Source organism: Lissotriton helveticus, chromosome 7 (assembly GCF_964261635.1).
Source record: "Lissotriton helveticus chromosome 7, aLisHel1.1, whole genome shotgun sequence".
Classification (NCBI taxonomy): Eukaryota; Metazoa; Chordata; class Amphibia; order Caudata; family Salamandridae; genus Lissotriton; species Lissotriton helveticus.
The window spans coordinates 1,014,862,933-1,014,880,210 of record NC_136068.1 but is presented as its reverse complement, the minus strand read 5'-3'; the positions used below and the strand labels follow the sequence as shown (position 1 = coordinate 1,014,880,210).

The following is a 17,278-nucleotide window of genomic DNA, read 5'->3' as shown; positions in this document are numbered from 1 at the left end:
GCTTGGGAGTGCTTGATTTCCCTCGCAGCGCCTGGGGGACGCTTGACTTGCCCCAGGAGGCTCTCTGCAGTGTCGCGCTGCTGGGGGGAGCGAGAGGAACCCCCCTGTGCTGGGATCATCGGTGCGGGTGCCCACCCCGCCTATTTGCCGCCCTGTTGTGCCAGTTTTGAGGGGGTTTATCCCGCAGGTGCCCACCCTGCACTGCGGCATTTGCTACTGCCATCCTTGGGCCCAATCACTAATTATCCCCCTCTCCGGGTCGTCGTGCTGCCTGCGACGACCCGGAAGTGCCGCCAAAGTCAGCCGGAAGCAGACGGGTGCTCACCCCGCGCTCCGATGCAGAGGTGAGAGAGGCCAGAGACACCAGCCCCGGCTCGAGCGGGGCTCCCCCGGGGCACGGGAGAGCCTGTCTGGCGCCTGGTGAGCAGTGCCGAGGATTACAGGAGTCCGCCTGCAGTTGCAGGCGGAGAGGAGCAGAGGCTGTGTCTGAAGCAGAAGCAGAGCTCCCCAGCGTGAGGGAGAGCCCTGCTACCAGCCGCCTGAGCACGATTCACGGTGAGTGGAGACCCACGGGGGAGTGGTTGCTGAGAGGTGCGAGGCTCGGGTGCATTTTTGAGTAATTCGAGCACTGAGAGGCTCCGGGGGCGTATTTGTTGACGAGCCCCGAGAGGCTCAAGGCAGCATTGTTTTTATTTAAAGCCCACCAGGCTTACGTACTCCACCGATTGCGAGGCCCCCTTGTGGAGAGCCCACGAGGGGCTCAAGGTGGCCTATTTGTTTTACGAGCCCATAGAGGCTCCAACGTCTTCGGGGTGTCATTTTCCTTCGTGGTAGAGCGGCCCCGGCAGGCAGGGGGCCGCACCCCCACACTTGGCATTCTCTCTTTAGAGCCCCCGAGGCTCCAAGGCCGCATCTTCATATTCAGAGCCCACAAGAGGCTCCTGAGGGCCAAGTAATTTGTTTAGGGCCAAGAGGCTCCAACGTTGGCCCCATTGAGGATTCAGCTGCCCAGCACTTAGTGGGCAGCTGCCACGTTTAGGCCTGGTTCTTCTGCACAATCTCTTTTGGCTGCCTGCGCAGCCTGCCCGGACTGTTCTGGACACAGGGCGTTTCAGCCCCAGGGAGGCCAGGTGGCCTGGGGGACAGTTCTTGTGGTGTGCCCTTGCTTGGGGTACATGTTTGGCCGTATGTGTTTTGCGCAGATGTGATTTCCTGCCTAATGTGATTGATGCAATGCTTTTACCCATGCCTCTAAAGATGTGATTTTATGTCTAGGAGGTTGTTTGCCCTAGAAGAGTGATGCTAGTGAGGTCATGGTGCCCTGCGTGATATTTACCTAAAGTGTTTTAGGATTGCGTAGGTGGTGTTTACCTGTTACCAGCGAGTACTGGTTGTGTGCTACATGTGCTAATTTTGGTACTACAGTTATTATATGTTCTACGTGCTAATTCTAAAAGTGATTATTCCTGAGAGTGGCCCATGTGGCCCTGTCCTGTACACCTATCCCCTGTAAATTCTGCCCGTGCCTATGGCACCTTGTAAAGTATATGTTTATTATCTAATGTTTGTGGTATAATACAAAGGCTATTTTTTATATATACCCTTGTGTGGAGTTTCCTTTGTGGTGGGCCTTGGGTGTTGTTGCTGGGTGCACGCGCAAACGCTTTACACATCGCCTCTGAGATAAGCCTGACTGCTCGTGCCAAGCTACCAAGCGGTGAGCAGAGGTTTTCTTGGCGGGTAACTTCCTTGCCCTGATTAGAGTGGTGGTTTTTGCCTGGCTATGGCGCAAGCCTCAGCCAGCCAGAAATTCCCATTTCTAACAGTCATCATAGGGTCCTGCTAACACTGTGCTGGGTTTCATACTAGTGTCTGCTCGGAATCACACTAGGATCTATGGTAATGGTCACCACAGGGTCCTACTAACACTTTGCTTGGTTTGACACTAATGTCTGCCCGGGATCACATTAGGGTCTATGGTAATGGTCACCGTAGGGTCCTGCTAACACTGTGCTGGGTTTCACACTAGTGTCTGCTCGGAATCATACTAAGGTCTCTGGTAATGGTCACTGTAGGGTCCTCTTAACGCTGTGCTGGATTTCACACTCGTGTCTTGTTCGGGTCACCCTAGGGTCTATGGTAGTGGTCACTGTAGGGTCCTGCTAACACTGTGCTGGGTTTCACACTAGTGTCTGCTCAGGGTCACACTAGGGTCTATGGTATTGGTCACTGTATGGTCCTGCTAACACTGTGCTGGCTTTTACAGTAGTGTCTGGTCGGATCACACTAGGTTGTATGGTAATGGTCACTGTAGGGTCCTGCTGACATTGTGCTGGGTTTCACACTAGTGTCTGCTCGGAATCACACTAGGGTCTATGGTAATAGTCACTGTAGGGTCCTGCTAACACTGTTCTAGGTTTTACACCAGTGTCTGTTCAGGATCACACTAGGGTCTATGGCAATGGTCACTGTAGGGTCCTGCTAACACTGTGCTGGGTTTCACACTAGTGTCTTGGTGGATCACCGTAGGGTCTATGGTAATGGTCACTGTAGGGTCCTGCTAATACTGTGCTGGGCTTCACACTAGTATCTGTTCGGGATCACACTAGGGTCTTTAGTAATGGTCACTGTAGTGTCCTGCTAACACTGTGCTGGGTTTCACACTAGTGTCTGCTCGGATCATACTAGGCTCTAGACTAATGGTCACTGTAGGGTCCTGCTAACACTGTGCTGGGCTTCACACTAGTGTCTGCTCAGAATCACACTAGGGTCCATGGTAATGGTCACTGTAAGGTCCTGCTAACACTGTTCTGGGTTTTACACTAGTGTCTCTTTGGGATCACACTAGAGTCTATGGTATTGTTGGTCACTGTAGGGTCCTGCCAACACTGTGCTGGGTAACACACGAGTGTATTGTTGGGATCACCGTAGGGCCTATGGTAATGGTCACTGTAGGATCCTGCTAACACTGTGCTAGGTTTTACACTAGTGTCTTCTCGGAATCACACTAGGGTTTATGGTAATGGTCACTGTAGGGTCCTGCTAACACTGTTCTAGGTTTTACACTACTGTCTGTTTTGGTTCACACTAGGGTCTATGCTAATGGTCACTGTAGGGTCCTGCTAACACTGTGCTGGGTTTCACACTAGTGCCTTCTCGGAATCACACTAAGGTCTATGGTAATGGTCACTGTAGGGTCCTGCTAACACTGTTCTAGGTTTTACTCTAGTGTCTGTTTGGGATCACACTAGGGTGTATGCTAATGGTCACTGTAGGGTCCTGCTAACACTGTGGTGGGTTTCACACTAGTTTCTGCTCGGAATCACACTAGGGTCTATGGTAATGGTCACTGTACGGTCCTGCTAACACTGTGCTGGGTTTCACACTAGTGTCTGTTCGGAATCGCACTAGGGTCTATGGTAATGGTCACTGTAGTATCCTGCTGACACTGTGCTGGGTTTCACACTAGTGTCTGTTCGGAATCACACTAGGGTCTATGGTAATGGTCACCGTAGTGTCCTGCTGACACTGTGTTACAATTTAAAAAAAATTCTATAACAAGCAGAATTGGTTAATCTTAAGACATAAAAAATATGTTTGTACAGTGCACACCCTGAATTCACTTATTGCAAGTTGCTCTTATATCTGATGATGAAGAAAATGGAGGCTCTGCAAACTAAAATATTTGCCTAGGATAACAAAATTTGTTCAAGTAGGGAAGCCGGGACTGGTCCCAGATTTTCTGGTTTAACATTTTGTAATTTAACCCTAGATGGCTACCACCTTCTCTCAATTTTAATGTCAAAGGTTTATGCTTATTGCAAAATGCAATGCAGCGCACGCAACAAAATGTGTTTTATTTATTTAATTGTTTACTTACCTCCGTTCATCCATATTCCGGTGTTTCCTACCCGCCCCCACCCTGCCCCTCCCCCGCCTCACCGCCCCACGGAACTCCCTCCACGGGCAGCTACCGCCATAACCTTGATAGAAAAACAATGATCGATGTCTGAGCAATGACTGTAAAAATCCTTAAGGTACTCAGGGACGTTGTTCATGTTTACTTTTGACATGTTTTATATAATCTTGATTTGCTTTTCTGTGTTTTTCCAGGATGTTTCTGTATATTGGTCTCTGGCATATCACTCTTGTATAGTGCTGCGTAATGCGAACTGAGTGGCCTCTAGGTTTCAGTGTGACTTCAGGTTGAGGGAGGGTACTTGTAACGGATTACAGTTGAGAGCTCTGAGGTTGAAGTGAGTGCAGAGCACGTTTCTCACAGTGCCATGCAGTAACTCATAAAAATGTTGAGAGTGCATGCTCATGCAACCCTTGGCCTCTCTACAGGTTGTACAGTGCAATGGTCACCTATTGTAATTGTGATTGTATGATTATGTATGTGAAGTATGTACACAGCTGTAGAAATATTGACAGAGCAAAAGTGAAACAAAAGGGAGGGCTTACAGGTGAGTGGATGCGTTCTGCGTGTGTGGAGCGGTAAAGTGAAAGAGATGCAAGTAAGTACCTGAAAGACATATATTGAAAAAAGAGGCGCTGAACAGGAAATAAGTGATGGTGTTAGATATGCAGATGGGACATTGTTAGACCTGACACCTTTGGCGTGTTTTTTCCCCCATCTTTTTGCCTCTGACTCATGTATTTTTGATGCTGTGCTGGATTTCGTTTTTGCTGGTTTAGATGCTTTGGACACTCTGCCACTGCTGATCAGTGCCAGAGTGTAAGTGCTCCCTCTGTAAATTGTCATATTGATTGGGTATACCTGATTGGCATATTTGTTTCACCATGAAGTCCCTAGTAAAGTGCACTGTGTGTGCCAGGGCTGGTGATGACAGATGCTACTAGTGGGCCTGCAGCGCAGATTGCGCCACCCACATGAGAAGCCCTACAATGGTGTCTCAGGCCTGCCAGCGCAGGGCCTGTGTGCAGTCAGTGACTGCCATGTCCGCCTGGCCAGTGTCCCCACTGGCTGGGCCTAACCCTTCCCTGTCTGTGCACATCAGTCACCCCTATGGAAGGCTCAAGGTACCCCCCTGGGCAGGGTGCAGTGTATGGATAAGGTAGAGCATGTACTAGTGCAGGTCACATGCTCTGGTAGTGAGCAGCAGCCATTTTTTGTGCTCACTGCTGTAAGGCTATCTTGCTCCATAGAGTAACATGGGGGAGGCTGGTCCCAATGGATACCAGCCGGTATACAACTTTTACAACGTAACTTTTACAACGACCTACCTTTACCACGCAATTTTTACAACGCAGGATCCATTACAACGAAGTACCATTACAACGCATGTATTTATAACGCAGATACTTTTACCACGCATACCACTACAACGTAAGTATTGGTAAGTATATAATTTTATCAAAAATATTATAAGTTTGGGTTTTTGGGTAAAGGGGTATTTTTAGGGTTTAGGGTCAGTTTTGGGTTTTTGGGTAAAGGGGTATTTTTAGGGTTCAGGGTCAGTTTTGGGTTTTTGGGTAAAGGGGTATTTTTAGGGTTCAGGGTCAGTTATCAGTTTTTGGGTAAAGGGGTATTTTTAGGGTTCAGGGTCAGTTTTCAGTTTTTGGGTAAAGGGGTATTTTTAGGGTTCAGGGTCAGTTTTCAGTTTTGGAGTAAAGGGGTATTTTTAGGGTTCAGGGTCAGTTTTCAGTTTTTGGGTAAAGGGGTATTTTTAGGGTTCAGGGTCAGTTTTCAGTTTTTGGGTACAGGGGTATTTTTAGGGTTCAGTGTCAGTTTTGGGTTTTTGGGTAAAGGGGTATTTTTAGGGTTTAGGGTTAGTTTTGGGTTTTTGGGTAAAGGGGTATTTTTAGGGTTCATGGTCAGTTTTGGGTTTTTGGGTAAAGGGGTATTTTAAGGGTTCAGGGTCAGTTTTGGGTTTTTGGGTAAAGGGGTACAGGATAAATTAAATTAAATTGAATAATTAAATTAAATTAAATAAAAATAAATTAATTAAATTAAATTAAATTAAATTAAATTAAATAATTAAATTAAATTAAATTAAATTAAATTAATTAAATTAAATTACATTAAATTAAATTAAATTAATTAAATTTAAATAAATGAAATTACATTAATTAAATTAAATTAAAATAAATTAAATTAATTAAATTAAATTACATTAAATTAAATTAATTAAATTTAATTAAATTAAATTAATTTAATTAAATTACATTAAATTACATTAAATTAATTAAATTAAATTAAAATAAATTAATTATATTAAATTACATTACATTAAATTAAATTAATTAAATTAAATTATTTAAATTAAATAAATTACATTAAATACAAATAAATTAAATTAAATTAATTAAAATTAAATTAAATTAAATAAATTAATTAAATTAAATTAATTAAAATAAATTAAATTAAATAAATTAATTAAATTAAATTAAATTAAATTAAATACATTTTAATTAATTTACATTTCAAAAAATATTATATACTTACTAATACTTACGTTGTAATGGTATGCGTTGTAAAGGTATCTGCGTTGTAAATACATGCGTTGTAATGGTACTTCGTTGTAATGGATCCTGCGTTGTAAAAATTGCGTGGTAAAGGTAGGCGTTGTAAAAGTATGCGTTGTAACGTCATACATCCATACCAGCCTATCTTCCCATAGGAACTAGATGGGACATAAGGGAATGAAATCCCTGAACTCAGAATTTAATAACACATCTTTTAGTGAAGGTTGTTTTTAAATCCTGTGTTTGAGAATAGTACTTTTAGAAAGTGGCTGTTCTCTTGTCTAACCTTTCTGTGTGCCTGGGCCTGTTTGTGGATTGACTGTCTGACCTGAGTGTGATAGGGGCTGCAGAGCCCCCAGGGGATTGTCTGAGTCAGCCCGTGGATGAAAGGCAGCATCTGCTGCCAGGGAAGTGGGAGGAGTTCACACCTGATAGTGACAGGGCTGGGCCTGCCTGACCACAAAGCTGGCTCCACCCCCCTGCTGGGCGACTGTCACCTCTGTCCCTGATACTGAGAGGAAGAAGGAAGCCAGGAAACCCCCAGTGCCTCAGCTACCCCCAGAAGTGGTTTAGACCGGGCTCAGGGCCCACTTGCACAAAGGCTTCAAAGGACTTCAAAGGACTTCAAAGACTTTTTGGGGTATAAGAGAAGGACCCCTGACTACAGGAAATCAGATTCTACCATCAAGAAGGAACCTCTGCTGGAAGAAGGACTGCTGGAGAACTGAAGGAAGATTGCCTTGCTGTGTGCTCTAAGGGCTGACCTGTTCTGCTGTTGCAACTGAAAGCTGAGGAGGAGAAAGGGACTTTGGTGTGTGCTGTGACCCTACCTGCTTGAAACTGCAAAGACTTTGCTGTGTGCTGTGTCTGCAACTTGAATCTCCAAGGGCCTGAGAAGAGCTGGCCTCCTGTCTGCAACCCAGGGACATAAAGGTTGCCCAAGGACTACAAGACTCTGCTGTGCCCCCTGAAGCTGCTGTGTGGCGAAGAGAGCGTGAAACCCTGTAGTTTGACTGCTTAGCACACTGGCTGCTCTCTAATTTGAGTGAGGGTGCCGTGCTGACCCAGCCTGCTGTGTGGCCGAGATCGACGTGTTCATCGACACGTGTGGGGTGCAGACCGAAGACTTGTGGGCCTCCCCAGTGCAAGAAGCGCTGAAACCAATTGTGGGCCGTGTCACCGTCGCAGCCCGGGGTCAGTAAACCCCCGTGGAAGTGCCCCGTATTTTGCCGGTGTTGACGCCACGAAGATCGAGCCCGCCGCGCTCTGATTGGGTGAGAGAACCGAGTCCCCTCACCAGAGCCGCGACGGGATTGGCCCGTGGAGCGTAGCGTCATCGGCGAGGCCGCGCTGCCATTGGTTGGCGGCCTCGCGTCCAGAGGGGCTCGTCGCAGGAGCCGTGACAGGATTGGCTGGTCCAGGCGAGGAGATAAGGAGGAGAGGAGACGACCCGTCCGCGAGAGCCGACCTCACCGAGGGAATCTAAGAGCATCCCGCACCCCTGGCCTGCCGTCCCCCCAAGGTGAGCAGCACCACCTCCCCCGCCGCTCGTTGGATTGTCGAGAGCGGGCGGGAGAGGAAAGGGGACCGGCCGGGGCGGGGACGAGTGCGATCTACTCGGCGCGCTGCGCCTGGGGCCATAAGAAAGAGCGAGGCTGTACCGGGGGAAAGGAAGAGTCCCTGGACCTCGCGGTAAAGCGCGTTGGCAGCGCTTGAAGGCCACATATAAAAACGTACGTGGGCATTGTGTTTACTGCTTGTTTTTAAGAGCACATTGGTACAGTGAATCAATATCACTCGTTTTTGGGTATTGAAGAGACAAGAGACTTGAGACTATCGTTTTTGATAAAGAGACTTCCTGAATGTAACTGCAACCACAAGATTAAGATCAACATATTATTGACAAAGTGATTATCGTGCAACTACTTTATTTACCTTGCTGAAACTAGATAAAGATATATATTTTTATAAAATATACTTACCTGTGTGGTCTCAGTTTGTGGTGGATGGGGGATTACTGTTGTGCTAAGTGCAAATATTATACACATTGCCTTGGGGATAAGCCTGCCTGCTCGCGCCAAGCTACCTAGAGGGAGAGCGGAGGTTATCTACTGTGTGTATTCCTTCACCCTGACTAGAAGCAAGGGTCCCTACTTGGTCAAAGGTACTTACCTCTGCCAACTAGAGACCCCCAGATCTAACATTGTTGGACAGTGGTGCGGATTTTGAACTAATAATTGCACTTGACCTACAGTGATTTCTTGTACATCACTAGTCTAGTTTAGCAGCACAGGTTGCGCAAGAATTTTTTCTTTTTGGTGAAACCCTTTTTGTTGGAAAAGGTTAGGAAGCATCATGTCTCAGAAAGCGCCAAGTGTGAGAGTAGAATTGGAACTTGAATTTGAAATTCAGGAGTTGTTCAGCTACAGTAAGGAGCAACTGAAGCAATACTGCAAACAGCTTGGATGCCCAGCGAAGGGCAGCGCAAACAAGGAAGAGTTACGGAAAGCTCTGAGGGCCTGGTGGGAGGCCAAACATGGTGATCCAGAAGTTGTTATTGGAGAGGGAGGCACACAGGAGAATGCTTTTGTATCCAGTGATTTGCCAGTAAGGAGGCCAGCGTCTAAGGCTGGCAGCAACCACTCCAGTAGGATTATTTCTCCAGAGGAGCTGGAGGATAATCAGAGAGCTAGTGCCCATGAGATTGAGCTTTTTAAACTCAAAGCTCAAGCAGATGAGAGGAGACTGCACCTTGAAACTGAGAAAGAGGCGGAGGAGAGAAGAAATGCTCTCGCTTTGGAGGAGAAGAAACTCCAGTTGGCTCATGAGTTGAGCATGAGGGAGCTGGACATTAAATTCAAAAAGGTGGAGTTCAGTTCTAATGGTGGCAGGGCACAACCAGTACAGGCGGGTAAGGTATACATACCAAAAGATCTGGTACAGAATTATCAGAGGGATGAGGATATTTATGTGTGGTTTAGATCGTATGAACTTGCCTTAAAGATGAATGAAGTGCCTGAGAAGAGTTGGGGGGCAGGATTGTGGAAGCATTTTGAGGCCTCTGGGAGGGATGTCTTGGCACCCTTAGAAGCAGCAGGTACTTTATCCTACCCCGCTATGAAGGAGGCTTTGTGTCTCAGGTATGGGCTCACTCCAGAACAGTACCGCCAGAAGTTTAGGAACTTCAAGAAGCTTGATTCAAGTACTTGGGTGGAGTGTGTGAGTATGTACACGCGTGCACTGGAAGGTTGGATAAAGGGCAGCAAAGTTACTGATTATGTGGGGTTGTGTCACTTGATTAGTTGGGAGCACTTAAGTAGTTTATGTGTTCCAGAGCTGCGCCAGCATCTTTTAGATAGCAAGTTAACTGATCCCAGTGAGCTTGCTAAAGAGGCGGACCGCTGGACTAGTACCAGGGTCCACAAGGGGGTGGTAAGTACCCCAGCCAAAGGTGGACAGGGTCCCCAGCAGAGGAGTGGGGGGGACACGGATAATCAAAAGGAGTCTTCTAAAGGGCCCCAAAATAGTTCCCAGGAGAAGGAGTCTCAACCCCCCAAGTCTAAGAAGTCCGGGCCCCATAAGGGAAAGCAGGACAACAGGCCCCCGCCTACTTGCTTTGCATGTGGGGAGGTGGGGCACATTGCCCCCAAATGTCCAAAGAAGAAATCAGCACCGACTGGTGCTCCCACTCCGGCGTTAGCGAGTGTAGTTTTGGGAGGGGATTTGATTTCCAGTGGGGAGGAAGGGTTAGCAGTGATGACCCTTGTCTCTTTAGGAGACCAATAGATGGCCCAGGAAACCTTGCTGCCCCAAAACACTAAGAAATACGGGCAGAAGGTGACCATCAATGGACAGGAAATAGAGGCTCTGAGAGACACAGGGGCCAGCGTGACATCTGTCAGGTGTCGGTGGGTGTCTGAAGAGCAAATTGTTCCCAAGGTACTCCGACCTGTGGTGGCAGCTGACAGTTCAGTGCGCTTCTGCCCAGTGGCAAATGTTTCCTTTGAATGGGGAGGGGTCTCCGGTATTTTGGAGGTTGTAGTAAGTGATGCCTTGCCTGTAGATTGTCTATTAGGTAATGACCTGGAGAGCTCTCCATGGAAAGAGGTGGAGCACAGGACTCACTAGGAAATGTTAGGTTTGCCTGCGTGGATCTGTGTGTCCACCCGTGCAATGACAGCCAGAGAGGGCGGAATAGCAGAGCTGGAGCCTGGAACAATGGCCCAGGGACCTGCCAAGAGAGGAAGGGGTAGAGGGCGCGGGAAACCAGCCCCCACCGTTCCCACGGTCCAGGAGGAAGCAGACCCTGAGGGGGATGCCCTGGAACCTACAGGGGAGCAGGTGGCCGAACTGGGGGAATTGCCCTAGCTGTCCCAGTGGCAGCAAGAGTGTGGTCCCTCCAGGGAGGAATTCTGCCAGGCTCAGAAGGAGTGCCCTTCTCTCATTGGTGTGCGGCAGCAGGCTGCAGACCAGGCAGCAGGCCTGGGGTCCAAGGAGCATTGGATCTACTGGGAGGATGACTTACTTTATAGTGAGCCTAAGTTCGCTGAGCCCGGTGCAGCCCGTGTGCTGGTAGTACCCGAGAGATTCAGGAACTTCCTACTGGGTCTGGCTCATGACGTGCCTCTCGCAGGACATCTGGGGCAAGACAAGACCTATCACAGGCTTGTCACCCATTTCTACTGGCCCCAGATGAAGAAGCACGTTGCTGCCTTTTGTAAGTCTTGCCAAACTTGCCAGGCCAGTGGCAAGAGCGGAGGGAAGTGCGTGGCACCCCTCCAACCCTTTCCTGTGGTGAGCACCCCTTTTGAGTGGGTGGGCATTGACATCGTGGGGCCCCTGGACTCCAAGACAGCCCTAGGCAACAGGTTTATCCTGGTCTTGGTGGACCATGCCACTCGGTACCCGGAAGCCATCCCGCTCAGGACAGTCACAGCCCCAGTTGTGGGCCGTGCCTTGATGGGAATCCTTTCCCGTGTGGGGTTCCCCAGAGAGGTGGTCTCAGACAGGGGGACTAACTTCATTTCTAGGTATATGAAGTCCCTGTGGAATGAGTGTGGGGTGACATACAAATTCACCACTCCTTACCACCCTCAAGGAAATGGGTTGATTGAAAGATTCAACCGCACATTGAAGGGCATGATTATGGGCCTGGAAGAGCCCATGAGGCGGAAATGGGACGTCTTGTTACCATGCCTGTTGTTTGCCTACAGGGAGGTGCCTCAGAAATCCTTAGGGTTCAGTCCCTTTGAGTTGCTGTATGGCCACCCTGTCAGAGGGCCTCTCACTCCGGTGAAGGAGGGGTGGGAGAAATCCCGTGGGAAAACCCCTCAGGATGTGTTCAGCTATGTGCTGGCCATTCGCAACCAGACCAAGCGCTTCAGGAAGCTCGCTCAAGAGAACCTGGAGGCTAGCCAGGAGGAAATGAAGAGATGGTATGACCAGAACACTTCTCTGGTTGAGTTCCACCCTGGTCAGAAAGTGTGGGTGATGGCGCCAGTGGAGCCTTGTGCGCTCCCTGACAAGTGGTCTGGGCCATATGAGGTGGTGGAGCGCAAGAGCGAGGTTACCTACTTGGTTAACCTGAAGACTCCCAGGCAGCCCCTGAGAGTGCTACATGTGAACCGCCTCAAACCCCACTTTGAGAGGTCAGAAGTGACTATGCTCATGGCTACAGATGCTGGAGGGGAGGAGGATAGTGATCCTCTCCCTGACCTCCTGGCAGTCAAAGAGCAAGATGGGTCAGTGGATGGTGTGGTCCTCTCACCCACCCTGACCCCAGAGCAGCAGAAGGACTGTCGCCAAGTCTTGGGTCAGTTCGCACCCCTGTTTTCCCTGACCCCAGGTGTCACCAAGTGGTGCATCCACGATGTGGACACTGGAGACAGTCTACCTGTGAAACAGAAGTTTTACAGGGTGGCTGACAAAGTCAGAGCTAGCATCAAGGAAGAAGTTTCCAAGATGTTGGCACTAGGGGTTATTGAGCCCTCCAGCAGCCCCTGGGCTAGCCCAATGGTCTTAGTGCCTAAGAAAACTGCTACCCCCGGTGGCACCCCAGAACTTCGATTCTGCGTGGACTACCGTGGGCTCAATGCGGTCACCAAGACTGACGCGCACCCCATCCCCAGAGCTGATGAGCTAGTGGATCGGTTGGGAGCTGCCCAGTACCTGAGCACTTTTGATTTGACTTCAGGGTACTTGCAGATTGCCTTAACTGAGGGGGCCAAGGAGAGGTCAGCATTTTCAACGCCAGAGGGGCACTTCCAGTTCCGTGTCCTGCCCTTTGGGTTGAAAAATGCCCCAGCCACATTTCAGAGATTGGTCAACCAGGTACTGGCGGGGCTGGAGCAATTCAGCGCAGCCAACCTGGATGACAATGCGATGTTCAGTTCCACTTGGGAGGAACACCTGCAACACCTCTCTGAAGTGTTGAAGGCTCTGCAAAAGGCAGGCCTCACTATCAAGGCCAGTAAGTGCCAGATAGGGCAGGGATCTGTGGTGTACTTGGGACACCAAGTGGGGAGCGGCCAGGTGGCGCCCCTACAGGCAAAGATTGATACCATTCTGGCTTGGGAGCCCCCCAAGACCCAGACTGAGGTGAGAGCCTTTTTAGGTCTCACCGGGTATTACAGACGGTTTGTTAAAGGTTATGGCACCATTGTGGCCCCTTTGACAGAGCTGACATCTAGAAATCAGCCCAGAAAAGTTAATTGGACTGAGGCCTGTCAAACTGCTTTTGACGCCCTCAAAGCTGCCATGTGCACAGCACCGGTGCTTAAGGCACCTGACTTTTCCAGTGAGTTCATTGTGCAAACTGACGCTTCAGAGCAAGGCGTAGGAGCAGTACTCTCACAAATCAACGATGAGGGCGGAGACCAACCAGTGGCTTTCATTAGTAGGAGGCTACTCCCCAGGGAACAGAGATGGAGTGCCATTGAAAGAGAAGCTTTCGCTGTGGTCTGGGCTCTGAAGAAGCTGAGGCCCTACCTGTTTGGGACTCACTTCCGTGTTCAGACCGACCACAGGCCCCTCAGATGGTTAATGCAGATGAGGGGTGAGAATCCAAAACTGTTGAGGTGGTCCATTTCCCTACAGGGGATGTACTTCACTGTGGAGCACCGCCCTGGTACAGAACACGCCAATGCTGATGGTCTGTCCAGATTCTTCCGCCTTAGTGATGAGGACTCCCAAGAGGTTGGGTAGTTCTCCCCACTTTCAGCTGGAGGGGACACGTGTTAGACCTGACACCTTTGGCGTGGTTTTTCCCACATCTTTTTGCCTCTGACTCATGTATTTTTGATGCTGTGCTGGATTTCGTTTTTGCTGGTTTAGATGCTTTGGACACTCTGCCACTGCTGATCAGTGCCAGAGTGTAAGTGCTCCCTCTGTAAATTGTCATATTGATTGGGTATACCTGATTGGCATATTTGTTTCACCATGAAGTCCCTAGTAAAGTGCACTGTGTGTGCCAGGGCTGGTGATGACAGATGCTACTAGTGGGCCTGCAGCGCAGATTGCGCCACCCACATGAGTAGCCCTACAAAGGTGTCTCAGGCCTGCCAGCGCAGGGCCTGTGTGCAGTCAGTGACTGCCATGTCCGCCTGGCCAGTGTCCCCACTGGCTGGGACTAACCCTTCCCTGTCTGTGCACATCAGTCACCCCTATGGAAGGCTCAAGGTACCCCCCTGGGCAGGGTGCAGTGTATGGATAAGGTAGAGCATGTACTAGTGCAGGTCACATGCTCTGGTAGTGAGCAGCAGCCATTTTGTGTGCTCACTGCTGTAAGGCTATCTTGCTCCATAGAGTAACATGGGGGAGGCTGGTCCCAATGGATACCAGCCTATCTTCCCATAGGAACAAGATGGGACATAAGTGAATGATATCCCTGAACTCAGAATTTAATAACACATCTTTTAGTGAAGGTTGTTTTTAAATCCTGTGTTTGAGAATAGTACTTTTAGAAAGTGGCTGTTCTCTTGTTTAACCTTTCTGTGTGCCTGGGCCTGTTTGTGGATTGACTGTCTGGCCTGAGTGTGACAGGGGCTGCAGAGCCCCCAGGGGATTGTCTGAGTCAGCCCGTGGATGAAAGGCAGCATCTGCTGCCTGGGAAGTGGGAGGAGATCACACCTGATAGTGACAGGGCTGTGTCTGCCTGACCACAAAGCTGGCTCCAACCCCCTGCTGAGCAACTGTCACCTCTGTCCCTGATACTGAGAGGAAGAAGGAAGCCAGGAAACCCCCAGTGCCTCAGCTACCCCCAGAACTGGTTTAGACCGGGCTCAGGGCCCACTTGCACAAAGACTTCAAAGGACTTCAAAGGACTTCAAAGACTTTTTGGGGTATAAGAGAAGGACCCCTGACTACAGGAAATCAGATTCTACCATCAAGAGGTAACCTCTGCTGGAAGAAGGACTTCGGGAGAACTGAAGGAAGATTGCCTTGCTGTGTGCTCTAAGGGCTGACCTGTTCTGCTGTTGCAACTGAAAGCTGAGGAGGAGAAAGGGACTTTGCTGTGTGCTGTGACCCTACCTGCTTGAAACTGCCAAGACTTTGCTGTGTGCTGTGTCTGCAACTTGAATCTCCAAGGGCCTGAGAAGAGCTGGCCTCCTGTCTGCAACCCAGGGACATAAAGGTTGCCAAAGGACTACAAGACTCTGCTGTGCCCCCTGAAGCTGCTGTGTGGCGAAGAGAGCGTGAAACCCTGTAGTTTGACTGCTTAGCGCACTGGCTGCTCTCTAATTTGAGTGAGGGCGCCGCGCTGACCCAGCCTGCTGTGTGGCCGAGATCGACGTGTTCATCGACACGTGTGGGGTGCAGACCGGAGACTTGTGGGCCTCCCCAGTGCAAGAATCGCTGAAAACAATTGTGGGCCGTGTCACCGTCGCAGCCCGGGGTCAGTAAACCCCCGTGGAAGTGCCCCGTGTTTTGCCGGTGTTGACGCCACGAAGATCGAGCCCGCCGCACTCTGATTGGGTGAGAGAGCCGAGCCCCCTCACCAGAGCCGCGACGGGATTGGCCCGTGGAGCGTAGCGTCATCGGCGAGGCCGCGCTGCCATTGGTTGGCGGCCTCGCGTCCAGAGGGGCTCGTCGCAGGAGCCGCGACGGGATTGGCTGGTCCAGGCGAGGAGAGAAGGAGGAGAGGAGATGACCCGTCCGCGAGAGCCGACCTCGCCGAGGGAATCTAAGAGCGTCCCGCACCTCTGACCTGCCGTCCCCCCAAGGTGAGCAGCACCACCTCCCCCGCCGCTCGTTGGATTGTCGAGAGCGGGCGGGAGAGGAAAGGGGACCGGCGGGGCGGGGACCAGTGCGATCTGCTCGGCGCGGTGCGCCTGGGGCCATAAGAAAGAGCGAGGCTGTACCGGGGGAAAGGAAGAGTCCCTGGACCTCGCGGTAAAGGGCGTTGGCAGCGCTTGAAGGCCACATATAAAAACATACGTGGGCATTGTGTTTACTGCTCGTTTTTAAGAGCACATTGGTACAGTGAATCAATATCACTCGTTTTTGGGTATTGAAGAGACAAGATACTTGAGACTATCGTTTTTGATAAAGAGACTTCCTGAATGTAACTGCAACCACAAGATTAAGATCAACATATTATTGACAAAGTGATTATCGTGCAACTACTTTATTTACCTTGCTGAAACTAGATAAAGATATATATTTTTATAAAATGTACTTACCTGTGTGGTCTCAGTTTGTGGTGGATGGGGGATTACTGTTGTGCTAAGTGCAAATATTATACACATTGCCTTGGGGATAAGCCTGCCTGCTCGCGCCAAGCTACCTAGAGGGAGAGCGGAGGTTATCTACTGTGTGTATTCCTTCACCCTGACTAGAAGCAAGGGTCCCTACTTGGTCAAAGGTACTTACCTCTGCCAACTAGAGACCCCAGATCTAACAGACATAAAGGCCGTTAATGTCCAACAGAATGATTGCAGAAGAAAGGTGGTCTGAAGGGAGGAACCATCATCATTGAGACACTCAGAAGACTACTTCCCCTTCCAGAGACCTAAGTAATATTTAATCAACAGTCTCATATTTTCAGAATTAAAACATTTTGAATTTTAATTATTCACAAAACCATTGCTGCTTCTCATTTATATTTATGTATATACTAACAAGCATTGGCAAAAGTAACACATTTAGCTTGTTTTAGGTGCAATTATATTACTGTGTGATATGTCTGGATGAAATAACAGAAAACTGACAGAGATGCACTAACATGCTGGCCAGGTTGTACACATGGGTAAGCTCAGGATTTTAGTTTATTTGTTTTAAACCACACCCTTAATCTTGTAGGCCATAGCTCTTAGAAAGGATTCCTATTCCTAGTTACGCTTCTTACGCCACTGCTCTTTTGGGAGAACCTCCGACTTTTATCTTCCCCCTTAAAGCCATGTGGTCACCAATTGTCGGGCTGAATACAGAGCTTTTCTTCTGACACTGCGTGTCTCTGTGCTGTAGGGCAAAGGGGCAGGGCATGATGCTTCACTCCTTCTGCTGTTCGGGTTGTAATGGAAAGGGCCGACCATAGGTGGCGCTTCTGCATGCTGGGCTGGTCGTGATTTCACGTAAGGGCTTTCTCTCCCATTAGCATCAGATGAATAAAGATTGACATGGCCCATATTTTGTTGATTGCAATCCCAATAATTGCAGTTAAGAAGTAGGTGTCTATGTACCCCGTACACATGGAGTGAATCATTTACATATGATGTGTTTCTCTGGTATTGTTTATCGCTATGATCTAGTCCCTCTAATCCTTCATTATTGTACGTGTTTTGCAGGATTC

The 17,278-nt window shown here is 49.1% G+C and overlaps 1 protein-coding gene across 1 annotated transcript in view; it reads left to right on the top strand.

The window, feature by feature from the left end:
• The window catches only part of LOC144767186 (hepatitis A virus cellular receptor 2 homolog), a 140,798-nt gene that overhangs the window by 12,058 nt on the left and 111,462 nt on the right, over positions 1-17,278 (top strand). The window contains exon 2 of the mRNA XM_078650748.1: positions 17,274-17,278. This exon is cut by the window's right edge and continues 340 nt beyond it. Coding sequence (XP_078506874.1) covers positions 17,274-17,278 — 5 coding nt within the window. The remainder of the gene's footprint in view (positions 1-17,273) is intronic.